At 47.7% G+C, this 14,620-nt stretch overlaps 5 protein-coding genes across 5 annotated transcripts; 1 reads left to right on the top strand and 4 right to left on the bottom strand.

The window, feature by feature from the left end:
- The first annotated feature begins 31 nt into the window (after positions 1 to 31).
- Positions 32 to 4,788, top strand: EDB93DRAFT_1328365 (uncharacterized protein). Its single transcript, XM_041455117.1, has 10 exons — positions 32 to 1,196; positions 1,256 to 1,328; positions 1,382 to 1,613; positions 1,687 to 1,836; positions 1,885 to 1,992; positions 2,048 to 2,290; positions 2,333 to 2,479; positions 2,534 to 2,758; positions 2,811 to 2,955; positions 3,009 to 4,788. The coding sequence occupies exons 1-10, from the start codon at positions 449 to 451 to the stop codon at positions 4,631 to 4,633; spliced, it is 3,696 nt and encodes a 1,231-aa protein (XP_041307701.1). The 5' UTR covers positions 32 to 448; the 3' UTR covers positions 4,634 to 4,788.
- Positions 4,789 to 4,993: 205 nt separating this feature from the next.
- Positions 4,994 to 8,071, bottom strand: EDB93DRAFT_1240545 (uncharacterized protein; the record flags this gene model as incomplete). The annotated part of the gene is made up of 5 exons (XM_041451771.1): positions 4,994 to 5,298; positions 7,262 to 7,426; positions 7,478 to 7,588; positions 7,696 to 7,799; positions 8,040 to 8,071. 5 exons carry the CDS (start codon positions 8,069 to 8,071, stop codon positions 4,994 to 4,996), a joined length of 717 nt encoding a protein of 238 aa, XP_041307700.1.
- Positions 8,072 to 8,585: 514 nt separating this feature from the next.
- Positions 8,586 to 10,144, bottom strand: EDB93DRAFT_388600 (uncharacterized protein). Its single transcript, XM_041456236.1, has 7 exons — positions 9,836 to 10,144; positions 9,661 to 9,789; positions 9,333 to 9,604; positions 9,167 to 9,285; positions 8,964 to 9,117; positions 8,829 to 8,907; positions 8,586 to 8,776 (listed from the first exon to the last, which is right to left on the bottom strand). The coding sequence occupies exons 1-7, from the start codon at positions 10,040 to 10,042 to the stop codon at positions 8,657 to 8,659; spliced, it is 1,080 nt and encodes a 359-aa protein (XP_041307699.1). The 5' UTR covers positions 10,043 to 10,144; the 3' UTR covers positions 8,586 to 8,656.
- Positions 10,145 to 10,272: 128 nt separating this feature from the next.
- Positions 10,273 to 11,394, bottom strand: EDB93DRAFT_1145278 (uncharacterized protein). The gene is made up of 4 exons (XM_041449469.1): positions 11,146 to 11,394; positions 10,870 to 11,095; positions 10,751 to 10,815; positions 10,273 to 10,696 (listed from the first exon to the last, which is right to left on the bottom strand). The coding sequence occupies exons 1-4, from the start codon at positions 11,192 to 11,194 to the stop codon at positions 10,659 to 10,661; spliced, it is 378 nt and encodes a 125-aa protein (XP_041307698.1). The 5' UTR covers positions 11,195 to 11,394; the 3' UTR covers positions 10,273 to 10,658.
- A 782-nt stretch (positions 11,395 to 12,176) lies between these two features.
- EDB93DRAFT_1250315 (uncharacterized protein) lies at positions 12,177 to 14,301 on the bottom strand (the record flags this gene model as incomplete). The annotated part of the gene is made up of 4 exons (XM_041452995.1): positions 12,177 to 12,340; positions 12,436 to 12,539; positions 12,623 to 14,211; positions 14,278 to 14,301. 4 exons carry the CDS (start codon positions 14,299 to 14,301, stop codon positions 12,177 to 12,179), a joined length of 1,881 nt encoding a protein of 626 aa, XP_041307697.1.
- Positions 14,302 to 14,620: the final 319 nt, after the last annotated feature.

The raw sequence follows: 14,620 nt of genomic DNA, 5'->3' as shown, positions 1-14,620 counted from the left end.
ATCCACCAACCACCAAGCCTGGGAACAATTTGCCTTTTTCATTTAAAAACCCCTATCAAGGTTAAATTCTATCGAAAAGTGAAGTGTAATATACAGATATGCACCAAATACGACGCATGACTTCCAGCCTTAGACAGACGTTAAGAAACACAATGAAAGTCATCACAGTATACCACCAGCGTTAGGAAAAACACGAATAACGTGTTGTTTGATGAATACAATGTGGCATCGTACAATATTTCCCGTTCTTCATGTCAGTCGTGTACAGTAATAACTGTGTAAAACGACCCGTTAGAGCTGGAAGACGCGTCGGTCGTCCCTTCGGTGGTTAATCTAATCGTAATGATAACGAGAGCAATGCCACCTGGGAATTGCCGACATAAGGTCGTTGAGCCAGCTGCATCTGGTATGCGCGCAGCTGTGCTCAGCACCATCAACCTCCAGTAAAATGTCGCACACCCCAATTACCATGCCCTTGCGACAGTTACCAGGCCATAAAGGAGGCGTAAATGCAGTCGCAATTTTCCCCGATAAACGACGGATGGTTACAGGCTCGGAGGACAAGACGCTTCGTATGTGGGACTTGAAGACAGGTGTTGTTTTGAAGCATATGGAAGGGCACCGCAGTGGGGTGTTGAGATTGGCAGTATCACGAGATGGACAATTGATATCGAGCGGTGATGAAGATGGAGAGGTCATTGTTTGGCACGGAGAAACTGGAAAACAACTCACCCAACCCATCAAAGCCCACTTCAAAGGGATCACCTCGCTGGATTTTTCTCCCGATGGAACGGTGCTGATCACTGGAGGTTCATGTGACGGAATGACGAGATTGTGGAATACCAAAACCTGGGAGCAGCAAGGAAATCCAATACAGGGTAGAAATGTCAATTGCGTACGGTATTCACCATCTGGAGAATTTCTTGCCGTTGCAGCATATGACAACGTCGAAATATACAATTCGAGCACGAGGGAACGCGTCGCGTCCTTCAAGGCTCACAAAGAATTGACCTTGTCACTTGCGTGGACGCCTGATGGCACACGCCTTCTCACAGGTGGCAGTTCGGGCGATGCTACCATGCGCGAATGGGATACGACAACGTGGAAGCAAGTCGGTGATCCCTGGACGGGCCACACTAGCCAAATAAATGCCATTACCATCCATCCTGCTGGCCAACTCGTCGCCTCCGCATCTGGTGACCGCCATATCCGTCTCTAGCGACTCTCAGATGGACACACCATTACCATCTTCAAGCACTCCTGGACGCAGCACTCCTGGACCCAATGTATCACTTTTTCCGTGGACGGCAACCGCATCCTCAGTGGAGGTTACGATAGGATAATCTCGGAGTGGGCAGTACCTCACAATATTCATCTGAAGGCATGTTTCCGTCCCGACTCACATATATACCACAATTCGAGCATATTTCGTGCAGATCCTGTCCATCACGGCAGCCCACGATGCATGCATAGATGGGGATTTATCTGCTGCCGAAGTTCTACTAACCCGAGATATCGACACCAATCCCAATAATCATATTTCCTACGCCCATCGCTCATTTGTTTTGGCGCAAAAACACGACTGGTACCTCGCCCTTCGGGATGCAATCAAAGTGAGAATTCACTGACCCCCATCATTTCCCCCTTAGTACGAAAGACTAACTCAACAGTGACAAAGTCAACCAGCATTCAGCCCTCATTGGTAGGCTATATATCTCCAAGGGTATTGCCCTCTGCGGAAATGGCCGTATCTCGGATGCGAGGGCAGCATTTGACGTTGCATCAATGTACACGGACCAAGATCCACAAATCCTCCATTTATTGCTCTTGATCAAAGTATGTTACATTTGCATCGCATAGTATCCGCCTCATCATTTCTCTCAGGCCATCGCGCTCTTCAATGCAGATCAATATGATGAAGCAAACGTGCTTCTTAAGGAACTCGCTACGGGTTGTCCAAATGCTGATACTCTCGCGTGTCTTGTCGTGCAAGTAAGTATTATCTACGCTCGGTCATCAACGCCAATCTTCTCAACTCGCACATTAGGCATATCTACGTGTTCAACTCGGACTCAAAGCCTTGGATGGCGCACGTCACGAGGAAGCCGCTGACTATTTCACTGCCGCTCTCGAGTTCGGCACTTTATCATCGAAAGTGAACGATCTCACTGTCAGAGTCACATCCCCAGTCTTGTACGGAATGACCCCAGAGGACTCCACTCAGAATCAAGAAAATGAAAAGGTATCATCGAAACCGGACATTCATGAAATTTACGAGGACTTCGTGGTGGTACGTTGATACACATCTGAAACACGTTTCATAATCAAGTAGCTTGTTCAGCTCTTCGGGTGGGATCTCAAATCTTTGTGGTTTACTGCACACCAGAAACGTTGCCATGCACTCTTTGAGGCAGGTAAACTTCAAGATGCCGTGAAATCATTCCGGTACATGATGTACAATATCGACGAAGCAACGAGGGTCAGCTGCTTTGAATGGTCTAACGGCAAGTCTGGAGTTTGTAGTGTCACGCAGGCTACAGGTCTCACCTCATTTCATTCAGCTTTCATGGAAGTATGCGGTACACTCTGTCTTACCAACGGAGATACTGCCCTCGCTGCAAACCGGTATGATAGGGCTTATGACCTATACTCGGCAGCGATCTACCTGGGTTATGTATCCGATGTCGTGTTCGCAAATCGCAGCAGGGCAAAGTTAGGGCAAATGCTATGGGAGGATGCCCTCCTGGATGCGCACAAGGTTCAATGACATTCATTGTTTTTTCGCCTATGCTCATCGTGGCAATACACAGGTCATCGAACTCAATCCTTCGTCTCACGTCGGATACCAATTGACGCATATAGCTCTGCATGGCGCGAAACGTTATGACGCAGCTATCAAGGCCTTCAAAACCATGTTGTCCAAGTTGGATGATTCTCCCGACCCGCAGATACGAGGTAAGCTATGTATCACTCCTGTATAATCTCAAAATACCTATCTCGTTCTGCAGATTTGCGTCAGCAGTATGTCTCTCCATCCGAAGCAGAAGACGCTATTCAAAGAGCTGTTTGGATTGAACTCGAACATGCCCCGCTACGTCTACTTGATACCTCCACGGGTCGTTTGTGTGATAGAGCGGCACAGTTAAACTCCTTCAAGACGAGTGTACAGTATAAGGAGGTTTTGTCGTTCACAACGAAGCGTTCAGACCTCCAAATGGACCGCATCAAGGAAGTGGTAGCGAAGTACTTCCGCTGCGTCCTACTATCACATAGATGGGAAGAGGCTGAGGTGCTACTGCACGACATCCAGAATAAAGATGTACGCGAGTTGAAGGGACTTGACGGCATCACGAAACTACAGTCGTTTTGCAGAGTCGCTCGCAATGCTGGGTATCGCTGGGCGTGGATGGACACATGCTGCATCGACAAGAGGAGCAATACCGAGGTTCAAGAATCAGTCAACTCCATGTTCGACTGGTACCGCCACTCAGCGCTTACCATCGTCTACCTATCTGATGTCCCTCCTTCATCCCAGCCCGGCGCACTGGCGGAGAGTGTCTGGAACACGCGAGGATGGACTTTTCAAGAGTTCGTCGCTCCAAAAGTTGTAATCTTCTACCAGAAGGATTGGTCATTATATCGTGGCGATCGCTCTCCAAACCACAAAGAGTCCCCTGAAATCATGAAGGAGTTGGAGGATGCGACGGGTATAGATGCACAAGCCCTAGTGACCTTCCGTCCAGGTTTGAGTGGGGCCCGAGACAAACTCCAATGGGCATCGAGACGCGTCACTACTTTGCAGGAAGACATTGCGTACTCATTGTTTGGCATATTCGGTGTCCACCTGCCTGTAATCTACGGCGAGAAGCAGAATGCTCTCGGGCGGCTCCTGCAGGAGATCGTAGCTCGTTCGGGGGACATCACTGTCCTCAACTGGATCGGACAACCCTCCGAGTTCAACAGCTGTCTTCCCGCTCATATTACCTCTTACACCTCTTCGCGCACCCATTCATGTTTGACTGAAGATCATATTCTCACACAAGTCTCTTGGCTGCGACAAATTGTGCCTGCAGATCTAGCTTTGAAAATTTTTCACCAGCTTGAACAGCTGAGAGCTCCTCGCTTTGCAAACTGCAGACTTCATCTGCCTTGCATTTCATTCCGTGTCACAGAAGTCAAACGGAGGCGTGGTCTAGTCAGGGAGAGTCTTATTACATATGAAATCAAGGCAGACGGGCTTCATGACCTGCAGATCAGCACTGAAAAGGTCCTACCTCAATTCTCGCGGACCAAGCCCATTCGGCAGACATTCTTACTTGTCCGTCCATGGGATCGCTATCTCCTTGGGGTACCTCAATTAGCAGATGATACGGAGAGCATAGGAGATTGTACCGAGCCCGGGTCCCCGACAGACGCCTCCCAGATGGACGACAGTTTTCCCGCAGAAGAGGAGCCTTACTCACGAGCGTTGCGGTTACTGGTTCGCCTCAGGCAGCCTTTCGACGCATTTTTGCTAGCGCAGCAGCATGTCGGAGAATACAAGAGGATCGCGTCAGACCATGAAATCATTGCACAAATCAAAGACATTACTTCGGTTTATAGTTTGGATGTCGGTACTGTAGAAATCCTCTAGCTACAAAAAGGAGTATGGTTAGGAGAAAGAGCATTTGCATGCGGAGTTCAGGTGGAACATGTTCCGTGAGATGTCCTCACATATGTTAGATGGTATCTGCAACAAATGCGAGAAACGCAAAAGAGTTGTCGTGCGGCTCGTGCCCCTTCATCTCATAAGTACCACATGATGTATTGGCTGAGCAAGTGAGCGATCAAACGAGAGACAAGAAGACACTGTGATTCGAGGTCGAACACGACAGCTACAGTATCAAGTGATGAGGAAAAAAAATGACCACAAAAACGTAAAGATAGCAAGCCATATAACCCACTCCTTCACAGTAATGGGAATTTCTACTCTCCAATCAGATGTTGAGGGCTATTAACTTTTGGGATCAACTGGGCTCATGGGTGCGATAGGAAAGATAGCAAGAAATTCATGCCCATCAAGGAGCTCACCCAAGCACCATGGACCCTTCTTCTTGTACTGTTCCAACACAGCTAAAGGCTCGGCATGGTCAACATAAAACTCGGTATACACAGATGAGATAGCTCTGTTGTTACAGTTGTCTTCGAAAAGTGTGCCCCTCAGTTGAGCAGCCTTCACATAGCTGATAGGCAAGGATTCCAAAACCCCCTTAGCATGTTCACGAATGAAGTCCAGATTGACATCTTTGATATTAGCAGCTTCATGATATTCGTATTTAATATCCAAATATGATGAGGATGATGACATTGATGTAGAAAGCTGATTCCCGCTGGGCTCAGCTAGTGTTGCGGAAGTCCGGTTTGGTCCGGTTCAGCAACAAATTTTGCGAACGCTGAACCGGACACCATGAACGTGTTCATGGTGTCCGGTTCACATCCGGTTCAGCATTCGAACATCAAACACATTGTAAATATACTCGATTGTACTATAGCTAGTAGTAAGGAGTACTGGTACACTACTGTGAAGCAGACTCGGAGGGGGTGATGCCGTCGATATCTGTCTCATGATCCATGTCAGTAGCTGCATCCGTAGTCACCCCATTATCCTGGTCTCCTTCACAGTCACTTTCCTCCTCAGAGCCCTCACTCGTGACCACTGACCTGCTAGCCTTGCATTTGCGCAAGACAGCGTTGTTGGGGTCAACAAGCTTGGGTGCAGGGCGTGGGATACAAGTCGAGTGATGTGCCTGAGTGGGAAGCACAGGCAGTGGAGTATCGTCATCGGGATCATTGTACCATCGGATTTGACTGGCATCGAGGAGAGTTCCATCTGCACCCAGACCACACTGGTCAGCCATGTTGTGAGGGGGAAAGCTTGAAGAGAGTTGAGCTTACCTTGAATTTGATCCATTTTAACTTCCATCGAGTTCATGAGTGCCGAACAATTCATGTAGCTACCCTAGAAAAAAAACAACCCATTAACAAATACATTAGCACTAAACCAAATTAACCAAAGTCTCCATACCTTATCAGGTTCTTCCTTTGTAATGTTTGGGTTAGTGGTAGGCAAACAAATCTTCACGGACCTTGCCAGTATGGCATGGTCCTTGTGAATCGGATTCCAAGCGAAAAAGTTGTGAGTAATCATGTCATGTTCAGTGTATTGCGTGTGTAGGTGATGTCATCTTGTATGTGTGAGTAGCCTAAAATGGAAGCAGTTCAAAAAGGTTCGGACACGTTCAAGGAATGCTGAACGCTGGACTGGACCATCGGTCCAGTTCAGCCTATACTCTGAACGTTGAACTGGACCGTGGTCCAGTCCACGAAAGGTCCAGTTCGAACCGCAGTTCAGAACCGAACCTCCGCATCACTAGGCTCAGCAGAAATCGTACTACCTAGACAACAAATATTTAGGTAGATCTTTAGCACGACCTAGTCTGCTATACTTGCAGAGCAAGTGCATTCAATCCTATAGGGGTAGCTGTTTGGTATTAGTTTTGATAGTTAGTTATCAATAGTAGGAAGATAATCTGAAGCTAAGAACTACTTGTCTGAAGGGAAACTGTCGGGTCCGAAAATATCGGAGTTGGGTCGGGTGTCGGACTATGTGTTGGACTGTCGGGAATGCGTCGGACAATAAAGGAATGTGTCGGAAGTGTGTCGGATTGTCAGTCAAATGAATGTTGGATGTGTCAGAATGTTTCGGAGAAAAAGAGCGGATAGATATTTTGCAATACAATAAAGTACTACTAATATCCAATGACTTCCATCCTACTACTGAGTAGGGAAAAGTAAGTAATGCAATAGGTAGGAAGTACTAGATATTAAATAGTGACCATGTAGAAATTCGGACTGCTATAGGCGAGAGTAGTAGCAATATTTTGGGTCCGAAATCCTATGTAATAGGACATGTGGTACTGCGGACCATGAGAAAACATGTAATAACGCTGTATACAATGCTTAGCAAGTCAAAAGGAGTAAATGTGCACCTAGTGGGGATAGATGCGACTGGACAGGACATAGGGAGGACTGGTGTGATGCGCAGGAATGTCGGGTTGGGATCGGACATGCGTTGGACTGTCGGAAAGTGCGTCAGGTCAGGATCGGACTGTCGGACTCGGGTTGGGGTAGTCGGAAGTGCGTCAGACAAATACTATTTGACATCAGTATCAAAATAGCTGGTTCCGAGCCCAGCGCCGCGACCATTGTTACATCGACTTACCAGCATATTTTGCCAAAGCATTACAAGCAGCAGGATGAGATGAGGCCAGACCAACAATGTTGACAGAGGAGAATAAGGTGTGGAACTTGAGAGTTTGCAGTAGCTGAGTCGCAATGTAACATTGACGGACTGCTTTATCGACAACAAGCTGGGTCACCCAGCCAACTTGGACAAAATCAGAAGGTGAGCTTTGGCAAGAAATTGTGAGAAAGCTACCTTTATGTTTACTGTAACCCCACACAGTAGCAAATGCATGACCATAGAGTTTGGGAGGCTCACTCTCGAGTGGATCAACCTGGATGTAGTAGGTTACCAGAAGAGTATTCTCTGGGTGAGATAAACATTGAGTTCATAGTTTTGCAGCAGTCATCTTGACTCTTTTCCCTGTGTAAAAGACTCAGCAATGGCCAAGAATCTGTGTCTTGATGACCAACCAGCCAAAGTATACTTTGAAATTGTACTTGCTTGATCACCCCAAATACCGTAGTCGGAGCTGAAGAGATCAGCACATGATTTCAGTGTATCTTCTGAGACCTTGCTGCCCACTGTTATCACAAAAGAACAGGAAGCTTTGGAGGCAGAAGTGGGGGGTAGGTATGGTCCCATCGCAGATTGAGAACAATATCAACCATCGGAAGTTGAAAGTATGTTGTTCTTATGTTGTTCGCCACTCTGGCCAGCCAGGGAGACCATTTTATGTGGTATGACTCGGAACTGAGTCCGTCGTTACATAACAACATGCAGGCAGCCAACAGTCCACATCTTTTGCAGACAGTACCTGAGTGCTGCAAAATATGTCACCCTTTTCATATGCATTCGCACTGAATATTTATAAATAATTATGATGTGCTTCAGCCCGTACGTTCACGAATCACGGTGTATGAGGCAAGTGCAGTTCATGTTAGTGGTGATGTAAACTAAGAGCGTGCTATTAATTATTGTACGTGTGTGCTATAAGTAATTGTGAAATAAACGAGGGGAAAGTAATAGTAAGACTTGCTTTTTACGTCGTAATCTCCAACAGTTAGCAGCATGCGAACTACCGTCGGGTTTCCTGCAAAAATGCTTCTTTACCACCGAATTTCATTTTCTCCATGTGACGGCATGAGATGCTCCAGAATTTGGGCAGAATCGGTGTGTGGACATGGACATGAAAACATACATACGTTTTTGCAATCCATGACATTCGGATTCATAAGCTATCGTCGGTTCCCTAGCATCACGATCGTGCTGAAGACGGAACATCGCAATTGAAGTGCCAGGTGCATACAGCTGCAGTCCGACACCCTGACTTTGGCGGGCATAGTTATGCCGACGAAGTGCCCTGGGAGTACTGGATCGACGAGTCCCCATCGCTCCAGTGATCAGATCACTGCCAATCTGAGGATCATTTTGTCATCGTCGAAGGCGCAATCTGAATGCATTCATAGATGCCCTTGACTGAGAGTCCAGGTAATCTTCGTAGAACCCTACGACGAACTCCTCGGCCTTGAACCCAAATCTATTGTATAGCAACTAGACAAATTTTAGAAATGTATGCCAACACCAATCACTAGTAAAAGCGCACCATCGCTGGATTATTAGCAGCTACGTGAAGTGTGATATCACTGTACGGATTGAGCATAATTAGGTGATATAGCATAGTACTGCAGAGATAAAGATCGTGAGCTATTATTATAATCCTCGAGAAATTCCAACATACGTTGCTATCTGACAATTATGCCAGCCTGCTCTGACGGCTAGATATGTGATGTATGTTTCCTGGGCCGAGCTCAAAAGAGCTACGCCGATGACAACTTTGCCATACATGGCAATCACCGAGCAACGCTCAGGGGAAGACTGAAGCAAGTCGCTGACTGTGAATTGCATGAGAGCAACTCATGAACATGAAGGGATATAACAGACCATCAATTCCATCCCAAAATACTCTAGCTAATAACTCATGTACCTGCGGGAGGTGTGACGGCTGCAGAGAGACGTAACGGATTGGAAGCGGATCTTCAAATGATTGAGATGATGCAGGGCTGATGATGAGATGAGAAGCGCAGTCATCCGAGTGAACAAGACCTACTGCGCGTATGAGTAGTGTTCTCGCACATCTGTCATCAGTTCCATCCAAGGAGATCTGGTTTCCCAATCTACTGCAACTAACCCTGAGTCTGTAGATAGTCTACGCCCACATAGGCGTGATAAGAAAGATGTTTCGTAAGGTGTCGTTCGGATAGATTTTAGTAAGTTAAGAATGCTTGATTGTGGCAGCTGAGGCGGTAATTGAGGGGGTAAGGAGGTCAAGGAATTGTGATCGACGAAGTCTAGCCCTTGAATACCTGACTGACACCTTTCCTGCCACACAAATTAAATTCTAGCCTCTGATTGACGTCTAAACCATGACTGCTTACCCGACGGAGTCGCAACTTTCTCAATATAGTTCCCTGTGCCGATGAAGGAAGAGCTGCCGCACCACACGCGGACGCATACTTTATTGCAGCCGACACCTCGTACCGAGACAAGGGTCGAAGAAGAGTGCCCTGCCTCCAGTTAGCTTCATTTTCCGTGTCAAAATAATACCCATACAAAGCTGTCCGTCCTGCAATCGCTGTCTTGTACCTGGCAGCGTACTTCCAAGCACTCTGGCAGCACAGGGCCCATAAGACGTTCAAAATCACTTGCTTCCTCCGGACCGTCACGGTTTGCTGGGTTATCAGACGTACAGCTCTCTATTCCAGTTTGAAACAAATTTTGCAAGTCATCGAGTGACATGGATGCCCTTGTAACACGCATGTTAGGAGAGGGGACTATGATCCTTCCTGAGTTGCCTTTTTGCCGTTTCGCTTGGGAGACGCCCTGCAAGTCGCGTCATAGGTGATTCATTCACTAGTGTGTGTCGTCTTACGAGCTCACCTCTGTATACGCCTCGTCCTCATACCTGGAAGACGCCTGGCGAAAAGGTGGCATGGCGGAATATAAAATAGTAGTATATGAGACATGCATACACTTTTGTCAAATTGTAGGGTAGATTTGCAGAGAAAAATTTTTGTCACTGATTGTTTATTTGCTACTCGGCCTAAATCTGAACATTTTCAACTCTCCTGGGGAACGAAGGTCGAGCACTACATAGTGAAGTCACTGAAGTGGCAACAGTAAAGCCACGGCAGTCAAAAGTTCAAATGACCGTATCACGCCGACGTCCCTGACTCCCCATCGAAGTTCAACAAACAGATATTTGCCTAAGTGAGGGAAGTGAAAACCAAAAGCGTTTTTCGTGAAATACAAGAGTATATGATATAAATCCAATAAGGTCCGTGCCAGATGTGAGAAGACGAAGGAGTGAAAATCAGTGGGTTCGATGATAATACTGATAGCGTGGAACACGTATGAAAGTAGCCAAAAAAATCAATCACAGTCTCGTAACGGCCTTTGAATCAAGTGGCATGCCTGTAAGACACAATGATGAATTCCCAAAAATTGCAAGGTTATATTGATGCTGACCTGACGGATCGATCCCATTGCGAGCAAGGATTTGGTTGTGGCGGATCAATCTTGCTTGGTCGAAACTGTGTGATTGAAGTTCTGATAAGCTACACCAGCCATGTAAACGAAACACTTACTTGACCCGTTGGGCACGCATGATGTCCAGCACCTCCTGCGTTCCCTGTTCGTCCAGTCCCGCTCGCGAATCTCCCTCGGCGATGTTGGCTGACTCGATATCGAACATCGGAGAGCTCAGCCCTGCACGTGCCTGATCAGAGAAAGAGGCAAGCGGCGTGTAGTGGTTAAGGCTTGGGAAGAAAGCCTTAACTCTCGTAGGAAGAGTTGCACGGTAGCGGTAGCCGACTGGGAGGAGCAAGTCAGTTTATGACCCATCGTCTGTTGCGAGTACTCACCCATCACCAGTGATGCCAGGACTGCGAGAAGTGAGAGGTAGAATAACATGCCAATTTATAGTGCTCCGCTTCGTAGGCCCGAGTTTGTTCGACAATAATAATGGCTTGTGAGAAGGTCGCTTGCTGTCGTCTTCGATAGAGACCTTGAGCTTGATGAACAAGCGCAGTACTACTAACGTTGCCACGTGCCGTAACCATGTGGCTGTGTGAACAATTAGGGGGCAGCCGTAAGCTTCCACTGGTCATTCCGGTACGTATACCCTTGATTGCAAGTAGACATGAATGTGATCCAGTACATTGCCCGCTAACACTTGCTCGAATTTCGGATGCTTCTGGTGCCCAAAACTTTTTCACAGGTGACGCAACGAATACCCCCATCACGTCCATAAAGTTCGACAGCATCACGTCTCTTCAAAATTTTCGTAAATATCGAGTAGGATCTTTGGCTCCGATTTGCCAAGGGCCCAGGCCCATCTGGGCACTTTATGTCATTGGAGAACGATACTTCATACTTGGTGTGCACCGTCCCCTTCCTCATGAAACTTTGTCTTCTGTTTCATGTCTCACGACCGATCATCATCCAGTCCTATTCCACATGTTGAACTCAATAACGGACAGTACTAACTCGTGCTGGAAGATGACCATTACGGTCTTCCACATTGCAATGATTCCATTGAAACTAGTAAGTGGCAGGAGCAAAGACGTAAGTATCTCGAATTTTGTTTTCTCAAGCTATATGCGAAACAAGAGCTCACCTTCACCCATTACTCAATGACGGAACTCCCCACGCATGTGAATAAGACATAATGCGATAGATACTCCACGAGACAGGCCATAAACCTCTAAGGATACAATGGGAATCAAGATCACAATCAGGTCAGTAGAAGTATTAATACACACATACAAGAACAGAGAAAAGAAAGGGAAGGAAGGTATAGATGAAACACGGATATACGACATACATGAATGTAAGATACAAATCCAAGAAAAATCGCATAAATAGTACCCATCGACCTGCGTACAAATAAAAATCAAGGCACACGCCATCGTTCCCGTCCCTGAACGACCAACCCTCCGTCCCACATTCTTACATCCCACCCCTTGTTCACCAGCGCACGGTGTACTGCGGGCTTCAACACGCCCACGCCCCCTACAGAGTGGGTACCGCGACCAGTAATAAGGCGAAGGGGGTATGCTATAGGACGGCGGTCGGGTCAATAGACACAGACACACAGCTCCATTCAGCAAAACGCCCGGTAACTAACGAGCAAAGCGTGACAACGCACTCACCAGGTGAACATCCCTCCTCCTCCAATATCTCAGTGGTGATCGTTATCGCCTCTTGAACACACGTCCCGTGTAGGTCGATGGATCTTTTGTCGTCAGAAGCGTATCTACAGGATACGTTAGTATGAATTTTGAGAGTATTAGGAAGAAATTCGAGATATGTGCATGTGGTAGAAGATAGAAAACCCACCTCTTCGCCTCAACTAACCCCCTTGCCTCATCCAACGCGTCCTTCCGCGCCTTCTCCGCAACTTCCCTCGCTCTCTGCGCATAGTACAACGCCACCTCCCCGCCCAATGGCCCCCGCCATGCTCGGCCCGCCTCGCGCAGCAGCTCGTCGCGCTGTATGCGCGCCTGAAGTATTCCACGCGCAAAGTGCGGATGCCGCGCCCCAGAGACGTTCCCTCCTGTCCCGCCTCCAGAGAGTTCTCTGATATCCCTCTTGTTGCCCTTGCTGAGTATATTGCCTGCGCCACGGAGTTTACGCTTGTTCGTAGGGTTGGAATTCTCCAGGGGCTGTGTGGTTCTGGGGGATCGAATCGGCACATCTTGCCATGACTCAGGGAGTTGAGGCTGTGTGTTAGGACTAGAAGGAGAGGATGCAGATTTCCGCTTCGATGATGGTGGAGGCTGTACAGGCGGGGGACCGGTTGGCAACTTTGCGCGTGCAGAGGTGGAATCTGAATTTGAGCCTGAAACTGGAGGTGGGAGGTGGTATATTCCTGCTTGGCATGCGGGATGCTCAAGATCACGCAGGATCCAAACAATATCTAGAGCATCATCCGGCCTGTTCTGTGCGGCAGAGAGTGCAACACGGGCGTCTGCGCACAGAGTTTCACGTTGTTCCGCATCAAAAGTGGCGAAAGTGGGCGAGGCTTGAAGGAGGTCGAGAAGGGCGTATAGTGTGTTATTTTCTGCGTCTTGATTAGATTTCTTGATAGGGGATTTTTTATCGGGTTTGTGTTTGATGTTGGTAGAAGTCGAAGGTAGGGCTACAAGAGCAGCGCGAAGGGCTTGCGCAGTTGTGGCGTGTGTCGGGGAGTGGAAAAAGGAGGCAAAATGTGACGGTGGGGTTGGAGGAAGTAGTGCGGCGAGGTGAGTAGAAAGTGAGGAGACTTGCATCCATATGTCCACACCCGTGCCCATAGTCAGCCCCTCCTTTTGCACCCCTTTCGTCTGGGGTGGAGAAGAGGGGGTGTGCTGCGTCTGCATCATATCCACAATTTTAATCGTACGGCCCTTGGCCTTCTTTTTTGTGGAAATGGCGAGCTTGGGTGTCGATTTCGGTTTCGTATGTGAAACGGTTTCCCAATCCCCATTGAGCAGTGGTGAGGGAGTGTCTTCAAGGGCATCAATTCCACGTTCCTCAAGGTCGCGGATATGTTCCATGTTCAAGATATACTCCACCACTCTTTCCATGTCAACATCTCCGTTCAGGGCTTCTCTACATTCTTCTTTCAGCAGGCGTTTGAGGCGTTCCTTGGGCACATCCGAGAAAGCCTCTGTCAAGAAGCCAAGTGGTGAGCTGAATGAGTGCTGAGATGACGATGATTCGCTTGCGGTTGTTGTACTGTCGCACAGGTCTGGAGTTGTGAGAGACGTAGTGGACATGATATCGTCTAGCTCCCACTCATCCTTCTGTGCCTGGTTTGAAAGAACCTCTAATGTATCTCGTATAGTCTTGACCTGGTCAGAGGAACAGGTGGTGTGGTCCCCTTCTCGCGCATGGTCTCCGACGATGGCTGCAAGAAGGGAGGTATCGATTTGAGGAAATTCAGCCTTTGTGGCCGAGTCATGATAGAAGATTCAGCATTGCAAATTAAGTGGCAAAATGGGGAAACGTACCTGTAAAGTATCATATAGGTCCATGGTAGTAGTCGTCTATAGTGTGGCAACACAAGGAGTTCAGGCGAAATGGATCGCATATACAGTGATGGTGTTGAATATAAGTGGATATCTGACATGCGGAAGGGGCGTGTTGCAATCCTATATAGAGCCTATCACAAGGCTATGTCAAGCGCTATTAAATGGTAATCAAATTCATCATCATGCAGGGGTCGATCGAACGACTGACTAAGAACCATGACGTCACGTGACACCGAGCGAGTTCAGTCTTCATGGTCCTTGACTCCTTGGGACTATAACCCGCTCACCGTTGTTCTCTAGCTTTGCTGTAGTCAGTCGGCGC

This window comes from Suillus bovinus, assembly GCF_016758785.1.
Source record: "Suillus bovinus strain UH-Sbo-P2 chromosome Unknown EDB93scaffold_27, whole genome shotgun sequence".
Lineage (NCBI taxonomy): Eukaryota > Fungi > Basidiomycota > Agaricomycetes > Boletales > Suillaceae > Suillus > Suillus bovinus.
The sequence above is the reverse complement of the archived record's forward strand: the minus strand, read 5'-3'. Positions and strand labels throughout refer to the sequence as shown.

Excerpts from the sequence above, each read along its gene's own strand:
- EDB93DRAFT_388600 (XM_041456236.1), bottom strand. The coding sequence starts at position 10,042 with ATGCGTGTTACAAGGGCATCCATGTCACTCGATGACTTGCAAAATTTG. Across the intron at positions 9,118-9,166 it reads ATTTTGGGATGGAATTGATG|TCAGCGACTTGCTTCAGTCT; the intron begins GTCTGTTATATC and ends TGCAATTCACAG. Across the intron at positions 8,777-8,828 it reads CTGCTAATAATCCAGCGATG|TTGCTATACAATAGATTTGG; the intron begins GTGCGCTTTTAC and ends AAATTTGTCTAG.
- EDB93DRAFT_1328365 (XM_041455117.1), top strand. The coding sequence starts at position 449 with ATGTCGCACACCCCAATTACCATGCCCTTGCGACAGTTACCAGGCCAT. Across the intron at positions 1,837-1,884 it reads ATTTATTGCTCTTGATCAAA|GCCATCGCGCTCTTCAATGC; the intron begins GTATGTTACATT and ends CATTTCTCTCAG. Across the intron at positions 1,993-2,047 it reads TCGCGTGTCTTGTCGTGCAA|GCATATCTACGTGTTCAACT; the intron begins GTAAGTATTATC and ends CTCGCACATTAG.
- EDB93DRAFT_1145278 (XM_041449469.1), bottom strand. The coding sequence starts at position 11,194 with ATGTTATTCTACCTCTCACTTCTCGCAGTCCTGGCATCACTGGTGATG. Across the intron at positions 11,096-11,145 it reads CCTGGCATCACTGGTGATGG|TCGGCTACCGCTACCGTGCA; the intron begins GTGAGTACTCGC and ends TGCTCCTCCCAG. Across the intron at positions 10,816-10,869 it reads ATGCGTGCCCAACGGGTCAA|TTTCGACCAAGCAAGATTGA; the intron begins GTAAGTGTTTCG and ends TCAATCACACAG.